Raw genomic sequence first — 13620 nt, forward strand, 5'->3', positions numbered from 1 at the left:
GACTCTGACGTACTTATTTCAAAGGTGACATTTAAAATGACTACATGACAGCAAAATCTTCCACTGTTCTACCCTTAAACTTAAACAAAGGTAAAAGTGTATTTGAAGTGTCTGTATCAGTTGTGAAACAAGTACTGCCTAGCTATAGAAAAGTTGTCTGCAAAGTTAAAGCATACGTATCTGTTAAATCTTCAAAAATATTAGTTTCAAGGTTGTGTGGGAATCCTTAAGCAATCTATTTCTACATTTCCTCTTGGATTCTTTTTAGAAATGCTTGTTAAAACACACAAAACCATATCTCAGACTGTCCAACTGAGGTACAGATTACTAAAAACAAGAAGCCTACAGACACCTGGTTATAAGCCTGCTGTCCCCCAAGGAGCCATCCTCACAAAGTCCTCTCTGAAAACTGGATGAATTCTACCTTAGGAACATTACAAGTGGTGGTACACTGGCTAGTTTATAAGACTCCTTTATCAATTATCTATATTAATTTATATCAAATTAGGATCCTACGAAAATTTATTCAAAATTAAAACCTGTACCACTTCATAAAGAGAAAGGAGTGACTGATCAATGTAAGACTTTTCAGATTAAAATGGAAATGTCTCCATATTTTTAAAAGATAAACCTCAAAGAGCCGATTTTTTCTAAGTTTAAAGACAAGTGATCATTTCCTTTATGCAGAAATCATAAATATTAGCTATTTTCTAAATTTATTTAGGTTTCATTTTTTGAGAGAAAGAGAGACCACGAGTGGGGGAGGGGCAGAGGGAGAAAGAGAGAATCTTAAACAGGCTCTGTGCTCAGCGCAAAGCTTGAACTCATGACTGTGAGATCATGACCGGAGCGGAAGAGAAGAGTCAGACGTTTAACCAACTGAGCCACCCAGGTGCTCCACTATTAACTACTTTATACTCAAAACTGATACATCTGAAAAATGAGTAGGAACAGGCTTCATCAAATTTTTTTTTGGGATAAAGAGTGATATAGCCTAAAGGATTATGTGTGAGAATTAATGCCCAAACAAGCAGTGCTTTCACAGAGCACACATACTGTGCCAATTTTTGTGATGTCAACCGTGTTATATAAAAAGAGAGCTAAAATGCTTTCAGAAGTCTAAAAGATTTGGAACATACTACTACCACTTGGAACTCTCCTCTCCTTAAGGTGATGTGTTTATGATTCAAGAGCCAAACATGTAATCTGATTAGAGTTTAGCAAGATTTCCACAGAACTAAAAATCACAAACTATTAACTAGTACACAGCTGATAGGCATAAAAGCAAGAACACCTTACAGTACTGTGACATTTGACTATTTTTGCAAACTGCTTTTATGTAAATGGCTGCCTATGAAATTTTTAGAAGCTCTAGCTTTGATCAAATGCAGCCAGAGTATTACCACAGAAGGTGTCTGGGGAGTGAATCATGAGACTTGTGTTCCTTTCTCAAATACAGGAAAAAAGCAACCTGTCTTCATTTTCTGAAGATGCACAAAAAATTAGTTTCTCACCTTCTGGTATTTCTGCCACCATTTATATGAATACTGGTCTTCCCATGAGACAGGTTTTGAAGGAAATATCTGGCATTTATTGAGGGATTCTAACTGAACTGCAGACATGGTTGAAGGCAACACACACTCGGGAAGAATTTGCACTTTAGCTTGCTGGATTCTAAAATAAAGAGAACCAAGCATGGTGTTCATTTTTAAAATAAACTAACTCAAACTACTAAGTTTCTAAACATTATGGGTAATTTTAAATACTAAGACTTTCAGTTTTTTTCTTAAATTTCAGTATTCGTCAAATGCCGACATTAATATTATTGCAAGAATTTTCAGAAAATACTGTAGTTCATAAATCATAGCAAAGATAACCTCAAATACAGATTTTCAATCTCACTGTAAAATGGAAAGTGAGATTGGTACATGTCAGACAAACACAGAGTTTATTAATGAAACAAAATTTAAAAAATCAATATACAACCATCTATTACCACTTGATACTTCTAAATTAGTTTCTCAGACATTCTTGGACACTCCACCTCTTGCAGCTCCCACCTGCTCCCTGGCTGTTACACTTGTCCCTTAAGTCTAATCTCACTGGAGGAGTAGGCAAGTAAAGAAAGAGAAAATCAAGAACCCATTTATGTGAACAGCTAAAATAAGACTACAGAATTACATGTAGTCTGTATTTCTATGTGCATTCTTTTTCTCCTTCTCAAACATTTAACTTGAAATGCAAAGAATCAAAATATGCATTATATTATCTTTTTTTAATCTAAAAATCACTTAAATTCCCATGAGAGTGAAGTCACCATTTCCAGAATGCTATTTGAGAATATCATAACCGCAAACATCTTAATCATGAGCAAATGCCAATAGGAACACCATACCTATGAGCTATTTTGTCTGGAAGCGTATCTCCTACAGTACAGCTCTTGAAATGTAGACTGTATTATACATTCAAATGCTGGAACAAAAATCTGTCAGATTGCCAAAGTTCAACATATAAAAGGTCTCTGCTTCATTATTAAGTATGTTTAGAAATTCTTACGTGGTTTTTCATATTAATCATGGTCCTGACCTACAAAAAGTGAGGAATGAAATTTTGATACTTCTGCTTACTGAATGAAACTAGCTAACTTGGTTAGACTCATTTCACTAGCTTCTTTTCTTTCCTGCAAGATCAAAGATATGTCTACACAATTTCTCAGAATGTTAAAACAAACGAACATGTTCAAACTGTGTTCAAATATTATATTAGAACTCCTAAAAACAATAACATCTTTATTTTCTTCACCTGTCACATGAACACAAATACTTGGTTATCATATTTTTAAAACAAAAGTGTGTGGCGTTCTACAGAAATGTTTAGGAATCCAATTCTTCTTTAATTAAGGTCACCAGTAACTAAATTAAAAATGATGTTTAACTCAACTATCACATAAGATTTTGTTGTATATGGATAAAAACATTAATGCTGTTGAAAAATTGGTTTACTCATCATTTTAATAATCAGTCTGTGGTACCAGCTGTCTGAATTGCCTTGCAGGCCTGAGCAACACTGTCTGCTCCTCTTGTTAGACACGCCTGGGGTCAGCTGCACACACAGGGCTGGTTCTTTGTTTTTAACATAAGCTACTTTTGTTTCTTCCCAACATGTTTATAGCAGTTGTTTTGTTATTATAGTTACATAATTTATATAAATATTACAAAAACCAATGAAATGTGACTTAAGAAAAATTGCTATAAGAAACGAAGTTGAGCAATAAAAACTGCTTTCAAATTAGGTTTAGACAGTTCGAATAATTCTGATGATTAATGGTCTCAATTACCACAAGTAAGAGAACTTCTATAATTCCAAATAGGGTATTAATCTCCTCTTCTTCTCAATATGCAAAGGAATACTCAGGAATTTCTGAAGGGTTCTACAGTGATTCAATGACATACTTACACTTTTTAATTTTTCAAAAAAACCAAAAAACCCTTTTGTGTGTTCAGAAAATGCCAAAGAAATAAAGGCTCTTAGAAAAGGTTAGAAGGCAACCGTATAGTTTTTATAAATGAAGGGTCACTTACGTAAAAGACAAATGACTATTATCTCACACTACTTGACTGGAGAAAGGGAAATTGGCTTGAGTTTCGAAGGGGCTATGGAGGAGTTCTGGTAGAGTGGAAAGAGCATGAGTTTGGAAGTGAGGGGGCCCAGAACCAACCAAAAGTAGCTTACTACCCACATCACTTCAGGCAAATCACTTAACCTCTCTGGTACTTGTCTTGTTTGGAAAAAGACAAAATGCACTAGATTATCTACCTCCAGAGTGCCTTCCATCTCACCACTTCTACTGAAGGCAGCTACAGGGCTAGAGGGGCAGTGGAACCAGAGAAATCTAATTCCATGGAACCTTTTTACACTAAAAAGACTCACTTTTGTGAGAGGTCTTAGCAGCGGGCTACAGAATAGCAGAACGTGCCCTTTCCAAGTTTTGTTTAACCCTATCAGTTTCATGTTAATCTTTGCTATCAAACACATAGTCTTTGACCTGTTTTCAGAGTTAATCGTCTACTGCCATCTTGTGTTCAAAACAGTCTTCCCACAGTCAAAAGTCAAGAAAGTCTCAGAAACCTAACTTTTCTCCCAAGTCAAGTTTCTTTTATAGTTCCTATAACATAGTATTCACACAAATAATCAAAGATTTAAAAGCAGGAGGATAGGAAGTACTTTAAATATGGAACTGTTAGTAAGATCTGTAGTAACAAAACAGTTTGCTAATTATCACAATACACAGCCGTCAGGAGGACACTGTTTGATTCATTCATGTGGCATTTAGGGTCCTAACTACAGAACATACAGAAGTGTTAATCATTGATTGTCCTCAGGCAGTTCATCTATTGAGGGAGATAGACATACAATCCTGTAATGACAATACAACATGTTAACACCATGAGAGTCTGCACCGTGAAATGTTCTGGGGGCGGGGGTGGGGCGGGCACCACTGAGAGCTCTGGCACCTCACCCCTCATTTCTTTAGCCCCAAAGGGATGCCTCACCCACCTGTACTTCCATAATTCAGTGATATTTGTAAATGCCCACCATGAGAACAAAACAAGACAAAACCTCTGAAGTTCTACACGTTCAGAGCATATCTGTTCAACACAGAGGTCAGATAAAATTTTCAGCTCTGGTTAGGAGACCAATTCACTAGGACTGGGTGAACCCCAAGAACCTGTATCTTTGCAATACTTCACAGGTGATTCTTATGTGCCAGAGTTAAGAACCACTCTCATACGAGGTAACATGCAATCATCAGGACAAATGCATATTTTGTTTTGCTTTGTTTTTAAAAGGATAAAACAAGGTGAATTGGATTTTTTTTTAAGTGAGGTTAGTGGTCGTTTAACTTGTGAAAAAGCTCAAACCGTGAGAGCTATGCCACACTGTTAAAACAATTATACTTAGAGAATTTCTAAACTTTGTAAGGTATAGAGACAACAAGAATTTACTGATCGCTTATTACATAGTTAATACATTTGTAAGTGATATAAAATTCGCACCAGAGATGGGCGCTAACTATAAATGGTTCCTACACCTCAGATGGCGCACTTTGCAGGAGCAACCACTGTGGCTTTCACTATTACAGGAACGCTGCAAACACCACAGCTGTCCTGGTGAGCGCACAGACAGCTAAGAAGCCTGTGGCCTCCCCACCCTTTTTCACTCTGAAGAGAGGCCTTCAATCTCAAAGAAGCCATATCCCCAAAGACATTGTTCTTTGGGTTTATGCTACTATTCTCAAATGTGGAGGGACATGAGAATCACCTGGAAATCAGGACAAAAGATGCTGCAGACTCACCCCAGGTTAACCACTCTCTAGGGGTGGGAGATGAGAATGAAACTCAAGCCTCTATAGTTTTAAAAACCTCCCATGTGGTTCTGATGCATACCCAAGTTGGAAACCACTAGGCTATACCTTCAAAGGGAAAGAGAACAACTAATCAAAAGTTAAAAAATGTCAAGGGTCAGTAAAATAGGAAAAAAATCTAAGAAAACCATCTCATTTAATGATACACATTTTAAGATATATGGTATTTCTTACCCATCTGACTGTGTTCTTAGCTCAAGAACTTTGAACCTTTGTCGTCCAATTGCTTTCACTTTCACTATCTCAATTCCAAAATCCTGTTCTTCTCGATAGGCATATATCTCTGCTGTTGTTCCAAACTGTGCTTCCCTCTCCTGTACATTACTTCCAAGGTAAATTTTAAAAGAAAATAGTTTTGAACATTTAATTTTTAAACATGCAAAGTTGGCAAAAGCAATACACATGATGAAAAAAATAGTACAGCAAGTAGCCCTTATTGCAAAGCTATCCTAATTTTATTGTAAAATCACATGGGAGAATGTAGATATATAATAAAACTTCAGAATAACAATTCGAGCACTTCAGGAAAATAACAGATTTCCAGTTACTAAAGACGATCTAGGATCGGTAGGGGTTTAAAGTCTCATTTCCCAAACCAGAAATTCTTTTACTTCAGTAGACCATCATTTCTGCTGCTTATTATTAGCAGCATTGTACTGGGGTGGGAAATTCCTGTATTCATTTCTTGCTTCTACTGCTGCTTTCCTCCAGGTGCTATAGGATACTTGAAATTCAGCTTCAGTTTGCCACTGGTCTATACTGTGACAATGTATGAATTTTGAGAGAAAGAAAAGAACAAGCCACTCCTTTGTAAAGGTAACCCTTTACATTAAAATGGAAAAGCCCTCTTTCTCCTTAAATAATGAAAGTTACTGAAAATCCAATTCCAGAAATTTTTATTAAATATTAATGATTTTAAAAATTTCAATTACCAGAAAGCTTAATGTGTGTGACAGGAAATATCTGATTTGGATGGTAATGAGAACAATAAAAATACTCCTACTTGTACCTTCAGTCTTTTCATCACAATTTCTTACCTCACATTCATTTCCAATCTCTTGTGCACACAAAATAATAGTCAGTTTTGGCTTTAACACTGACCTCTGCTGTGACTCTACATGAAAGAGAGTATGTTAAGCAAATCCACTCTAATATTTTACCTGTATGCAAGAACCGCAAAGGTTCTGTCTTTCTGAATTAAATTCCGCACCATGCTGACTTCCTGAGGACGAAAGAGCTGAAGAGGTAAGGTCTGCCCAGGAATCAGGATCATCATCACCTGTGGCAGAACTGGAATAACCTGGCAGCTGTCGTCATCATGCAGAGTCCTGCCGTGAAATTCTTCCATATCAGAGCCCAGATACTATTTAAGAATGAACACAATGATACACGGTCAGAGATATGTCATAATAAGACAAGCTCAACAGACCAAAGAACAAATCAGATTAAACGAAATATAAACGATAGCTACAACATTTATTTAAATAGTAAAGTTGGTGTATCAGCATCCCACGTGAAAATCTCATTCTGATTCTTATGAGTAGAATTTCCATTATCTTGTGAAGATTGTCTCACACACAAATTCAAGAGCATTTTTTAGTTCAAAATATTTTATTTTGACTAAGATAAGAAAACTCATATGTCCAAATATCACAAATGACCACTATAAAATGTCAGCATGGTAGCTAACACCCTGGTAACAAGTACTATAGAGAGTAAAAAGTACTTTTGTAGCCCTACCACTAGAGGAAACGTATGAAGGATGAGAATTCTTCAAAGAATGAGGACATAGTATGAATCTAGGACATAGTATGAAACTGCTGGAAAATAAGAGTTAATTAAGTATGGGTATCAACGGGCAAACAGTGCACGTCCTCCTCCACAATGTCTACCGTGAGGTAATATCCAATGATGCTAAACTCAGTTACTTGTTTTTAGAAACCTCTATCTACTGTTATATTTATGGATCTATTAGAAAAGATCGGCTACTAAATTACATACTGTATGTGATGTTGGCAGACTGGTGTCAAAATTTATGACGTTTGGTTTTTTGGCTTCTTTGCTATCCTGGTCTTCAACTTCCATTTCAATTTCATCTTCTTCCTCACTCTCTGCTGTAAAAGTAGAAGATTTTGAGGGAAAAAAACGGATGCAAGAAAATGTCAAAGTGATATTCATCTTCAAATGCAGAGTTCTTTCATGAGGCTTCCGAGCCCAGGAGAAGAGGGCTTCTTCTAAACACTACTCGCATATTGTAATCTCTATAGTACTGTGAAAAGGCAGCTGGAGGGCTGGATGTATGTATGGCTCTCCCATTAACTACATCTTTTTTAAATCAACTATTTTTTTTTTTTTTAAGACTAGTTTAAAATTTACATAAAGGCTGCAAAAATAGTATCGAGATTTCCTGTTTATCTCCCATACACTCTCTCCTCTAACTTCTTAGTATGGTACATTTGTCTAAAAATCAGTGTTGGCACATTACTATTAACTAAACTCCACATTTTATTTGGCTACCCTTATTTTTATCTAATATCCTTTTTCTGTTTCAGGATCCCATCAAGAGTAGCACATGACATTTAGTTGTCATATCCCCTTAGCCTCCTCGGGGCTGATTTCTCAAACTTTCCTTGTTTTTGATGGCCTTGACAGTTTTGAGTACTGCTTAGGCATTTTGCAGTGTCCCTCAAACAGAATTTGTGTGATATATTTCTCATTATTACAATGGGGTTATGTACTTTGGGGAGAACATCACAAGAGGCTAAAGGCTGTGTTTATCATATATCAAGGGTGCATACTATTAATATGATTTATCACTGCTGATGTTGCCAGTGATCACCTAGCTGAGGTATTGTCAGATTTCTCTACTGTAAAGTTACTATTTTCCTCCTTTCCACTTTGTACTCTTTGGAAGCCAATTACTAGGCAAAAGTCACACTTAACAAGGTGAGGGATTATGCTCCCCACTCCTTGAAGGGGAACTATCTACATAAATTATTTAAATTCTTATGGATGAGAGATTCCTTTCTTCTCTCTTGCCAGTAACTAAAAGGACTTAGACAACTCATTTCACCTGATTATGCCTTAGATTCCGCATCTGAAAAATGACAGGCAGGAACAAGACAATCTCTAAATGTCTTTCAAACTCTTAACTTTACAGAATTCTTGGAGAAGACAGGAAAGAGGGAAAGAAGGAAGGAAGAAAGATCCTTTAATTAAAATAGGAAAAGATAACATTAGTACCCAGCAAAAACATTTTCATAGCAGTGACATCAATTCCCTGGCTGTCACTATACTATTAAAAAATGAAATGTCTGTCATCATTTTCATAGGAATTTCGCTTTGGAATTTTAAATTCAAAAATAAAGTTCACTTGAAACATAAAATGTATTTTAAAGGAAACATTTTAGAAAACTTTCTCCACACACATTTAAATTCTGAAAACTAAACTTATCTACTTTAAAAACCTGATGTTACTGATAATAGAAATGAGAGTCAGGAAAGGCTACACTAAATAGGCACTATTCTACTAAATGGAAGTCTGTCTTGTTAATGCCAGTGGGTAAAATTCCTATCCTAGATCTGCAGTTCTCAACTAGGGCTGATTTTACCCCTCAGGGAATATTTGGAAATGTGTGGAAATATTTTTGGTTGTCACAACTAGGGAGCCCTACTGGCATCTAGTGGGCAGAGGACAGAGATGCTGCTGAAGATCCCACAAGCTGCAGGACAGTCCCCCACAACAAAGAATTTTCCAGCCAAAGAAAACCCAAAAGTGCTGAGGTTCAGAAATCCTGGCATAGACAAAGTGAAGCTCGTTTTTGACCTCATATTTCATGTATTTTCAAATGCCCCAAATACACTTCTGAGTAGATAAAACGTCAATGCAAAATTGTCACTTTCTTTTGGGTGTAAGACTATTTAAATCAAATTACCTCCAGCTAGGTTTCTGACAAGAAAAAAACAAATGTTTTCCAATGCAGTAATTGCCTTGGACTTTCTATTAATTCTTAGAAATTCGTAGATATTAGGATTTGTCAAAGAGGGTAGTGTAACTTATTTAAACTTATATTTAAATGGTGAGTGGTCTAACACTTCATACAAATTTTTGCTAAGAACACAGAAGTTTCACCAAAAGATAACAACAATAACAACAACAACAAAAATCTCAAGCGCTTTCCTTATATACAGTAGCCTTTCTCATAAATATGGCTAAAACCCACTTCCCCCTACTCAGCTGTTTATTTATTAATGTTTCCCTTGGCCAACACAGATTCTTTGCATCTTAAAGTACTTCCTTTTCACTTAAAGAGTATTACTCTTCAAAACAACTCATACTACATAGGGGAGCCTACGTGGCTCAGTCGGTTAAACATCCGACTTCAGCTCAGGTTCTGACCTCAGCCCTTGTGAGTTCGAGCCTCGTATCGGGCTCTGTCCTGAAAGCTCAGAGCCTGAAGCCTGCTTCGGATTCTGTGTCTCCAACTCTCTCTTCTCCCCCACTCATGCTCTGTCTGTCTCTCCTTCAAAAATAAATAAGCATTAAAAAAATTGGAAAAAAAAAAACCTCATACTACATGAATTTATGGACAATCCAATGCTTCTTCACAAAACTCACCTATGATTTACAAAAGCCTAATTATTATATCTACAACCTTTCTGGGCCTTCTCACTCCTGATTCTTTTCAACAAAACACATACTGACTGTTCACAACTATCAGGGTGAAGTCTGATGACTCATCTCATGCAGGAGCAGCATATGAATGCCAACAGAACATCAGTAACCTCCATGAAACGGGATTTGGCACGTTCAGAGTGGGGCTGATGTCTCTGAAATAAACAGCTCAGCTCTTCAGTCAAAGGCTGACAGACTTACCTTTATGTCAATTCAGCTAGGTTGGCTTCAGGAACAACCATTGTGGTTTATTTTTATATAAAAGGTCCCTCCTACACGGTGGGCATGCAATCAGTCTTCTCCAATCCACACAACTCCCAGTGGAGAAATTAATCCTCCAAGCAAAGCTTTCCTTGGGCAACTCCCTATAACCCACAATTGATTCTTGGCAACCCACAGAAAAAAGCCCCAACCCCACTGGCAAGAGACACAAGCTCCCCCAGAACTGAAACACAACCTACCTCCTAGGCCTTCTCTTCCACAACCCCATCCTAACTATGTGCTTTTGGATGTCTCCAGACCCATCTCACAATGCTTTACCCCAATCTCTCTGAAGGACGATACGAGCATCAACTTATCTGGCCCTAAACTTCTGCCTCATACAGATTATAAACCTCCTCAAGTTCCAGACTGTGTATCATACCTCTTCTCAGGTCCACAACACCTAACTGGCACACAGGGAAGGAACTCAGCTAACAGCCCCAGTTTGTCGGATAACCTCTTGGAAAGCATATCCTCTACAGCCTTCCATGATAAATCTGTACAATTATTCCATGCATTTTTTTCTGCCCAGGATTCCAATATAAAGCCAAGGTCCAAATTTTCACGAAACAAAGGAAAAAGAAAATTGAATTTAACATCACACTTATAAGTCTCTCTAATCAAGTATATGAAATACATGCTTGAGAAAAACATGCTAGTACTTCCTTGTCAGTGAAGTGGGTAAGCGACATTGGCTATGCTGACAAAAAGACTCAAACTGCAGTCCTGGGGCTGCTACTGTGTCACCTTGGGCAAGTCACTGAACTAAACTGCTCATCCATTTCTCACTTACCAAACCGGAATCAGAAAAGTTATGTGGGGAGAATTAAACAGAGAAATGCACGCAAAACGCTTACCGCAGGGCCCGTGACACGTTAAACGCTTAACATCTGTTAACTGTCACTCTTACTGAACGGAACAAGTCCAGAAAAAGTAACGGTTACTAACCTGACCAGGTCCCCTATATCCCCTCCCTCCATCCCCCTGGTTTTAACCCATTTCCTAGGACTCAAGTTCTAAACACAAAACGGACGGAGAGGGAAGGGTCCCTGTCCTTAGGAGCAAACCCCCTCCCCGATCCAAAACCCTCGCTCATAGCCTGAGGCGATCCAGCATGAGACAGAAGCGCCAGGACTAGGTCGCTGGCCAAAGGCCTGAGGTGAGGCCGCTTCCCGGGGCGCCCCTGCAGGCCTCGGTGCCCCACCCCGTCCGTCTCCTCAGCCCTGCGGCACCGCTCACGGCTCGAGCCTCGCCCCGTCCCGCCGCCAAGGACCGGCCCCGGGAGGTTACCAGGGAGGAGTGGCAGGTGGTTGCCCATGTCGTGCGCAGCGTCCTGCGGATCCCTCTCGTCGGCCATGTCTGTTTACCCGCAGAGGAGGCTGGGACAGGGCGGCGCCCGGGCAGCCGGAGGAGAGTCCGCCCCGCGCCGCCGCAGCCGCGCACGGGGGCCACAGCGCCCTCTGGCGGCCCCCAGGGTCCACAGCTTGCCGGCCGCAGCCGGGAAAGGGCGCTGCAGGCTGGAAGACTGACTGGCCGCGGGGGCTGAAAGCTGTCTCTGCCACCCGTGACCTCGTGACTTTCCGTCTGCCGCACACACTGCGGAGCCCTGGCCTGGTTCCAGCCCCCCGGCGTGACATTTCACCTGTGGGGGAACTGAGGCTCAGGTGCTTGTCTCCACCTCGCTCTTGACGAAGCAGGCGGGGAACAAATAGAAACCTGTTTATACAGCGTAAACTCCAATTCTGTAAAAGTACACAAATGAAGGCTGGAAAAATGCATCAGTTTTTCCGAAGGTAGTTAGATTATAGCTGATATTCTTTCCAACAATTTTCAGTACTTTCCCATATGTATTCCAAAATTAACACGTATTAATCAGAAGCAAATGCTTGAAATAATGATTCCACAGAATAGAAAAAGGCCTATGATTGACTGGTGAAGTAAGATCCTCTGAATCTGAAAGAGCCGACTCATGATGACTTCAACTAAATAAAAATAAGTTATTATATGGCAAAAGAAGTAAGGTTTGCAAAAAGGAGCATAATTCTGTTACAGTACTGGCGTTGTGACGGGTATGATTTTTGTTTTGGACAATGGACAAAAATTTTCATAGTGTGTTTTCACCATCATTTTTCCAGCAAAGGAGGAAAGCTGAAAAGAGCTTTAAATGAAGTAGAATATTTCAACATGGTGGCAAGGGGAGGGGTAAGAGAAACCAGCAACATTGCTCTAGAGAAAACAGTAATAAATCTGAGATTTAAATAAATGTTCTGAAAATGGGCCTCAACAGAAAGTTAAAAGCTAAAACCTCCTAATGTGTGAGACTCACATGAACCCAATTCTGTGTCATCCTACCTTCTTTCCTCAAATCACTCTGTGGCCTTGGGAGAATCATTTATGGCCTCAGTCCTCACTTTCTCCATTTGCAAAAGGAGAACGGACCAAATACTGCCTCAGATTTGTCCTAGTTACTAATGTCTGCAATATTAATGACATTAATGAATGGTACTAATTACGTTCGAGTTAATGACAGTTACGTATAATACATTATGTTGACGGTTAGTGAGGTTGAGATGATCACTCTGGCCAGTTGAAGGGGGAATCCATGCCAAAATGAAGGAGAAGAAAAATGCAGAAAAGAATGACAGAATGATGAGGGAATGGGTGGGGTATGGGTGTCAGAGAGAGAGAAGGCGGTGGGGGGGGGCTTGGGGGGGGGAAGAGGGTGAAAACAAATGTACACATATACACGTTTGATGTGGTAGCATTATCAATTTCACTGTAATTTATAGAATTTGACTAAATTGTGCTTACCTGCAGAAGACATCTCTTTACACATCAAGCATCTGATGTCTAAATAAGGAAGCCCTGACCTGCTCACGGTCCTTCCCAGAGGTGGCACCCGAACTGCAACCTGCACCCTAGGTCCACCAAAAACCCTGTGGACAAGAAAGGACAGGTTTTAAGTTTGACAAGGTCAGCAGATGTGGCTCCAAGAGCATTAGTTGGTTCTTTCTTCTTTTGTGCATTGTTCCAGGGTCACTGAGGCTACCATCTGCATATGTTTTACTCCCCATTCTCCTCCTTTTTTTCTCTGACTGTTCACATTCATCATCTGCTCCCTCCTTCATTTCATCGCTCCAGAGTCTACCCAGTCATCCAAAGCTCCCTCTTTCAATAGGGATAGTAACAAATGATCACTGAACAAAAACATCTAAGCAAGCGGGTTTCTTGGATTAAGCCCTGGTTATTAAAACCAAAA

At 39.1% G+C, this 13620-nt stretch overlaps 1 protein-coding gene and 1 long non-coding RNA gene across 5 annotated transcripts in view; both read right to left on the minus strand.

Annotated features, from left to right (window-relative positions):
• Positions 1 to 11774, minus strand: part of CRBN (cereblon) — a 41084-nt gene extending 29310 nt beyond the window's left edge. For 2 of the 4 annotated variants that reach the window (XM_053898267.1, XM_019428743.2), the window contains exons 1-5: positions 11652 to 11774; positions 7427 to 7539; positions 6586 to 6788; positions 5600 to 5749; positions 1515 to 1674 (exon numbers count right to left, since the gene is read on the minus strand). In XM_053898267.1, the coding sequence (XP_053754242.1) occupies positions 1515 to 1674; positions 5600 to 5749; positions 6586 to 6788; positions 7427 to 7539; positions 11652 to 11718 (693 nt within the window). In that variant the 5' untranslated portion in view covers positions 11719 to 11774. The remainder of the gene's footprint in view (positions 1 to 1514; positions 1675 to 5599; positions 5750 to 6585; positions 6789 to 7426; positions 7540 to 11651) is intronic. The other 2 variants (XM_053898268.1, XM_019428744.2) reach the window with 2 other exon arrangements.
• Positions 11775 to 13067: 1293 nt separating this feature from the next.
• LOC128775684 (uncharacterized) overlaps positions 13068 to 13620 on the minus strand; it is a 268393-nt gene continuing 267840 nt past the window's right edge. The window contains exon 4 of the long non-coding RNA XR_008420614.1: positions 13068 to 13297. This is a non-coding gene — a long non-coding RNA (uncharacterized LOC128775684). The remainder of the gene's footprint in view (positions 13298 to 13620) is intronic.

The sequence above is a fragment of the Panthera pardus genome, unplaced genomic scaffold (assembly GCF_024362965.1).
Source record: "Panthera pardus isolate Hobbes unplaced genomic scaffold, ASM2436296v1 HiC_scaffold_8, whole genome shotgun sequence".
Taxonomy (NCBI): domain Eukaryota; kingdom Metazoa; phylum Chordata; class Mammalia; order Carnivora; family Felidae; genus Panthera; species Panthera pardus.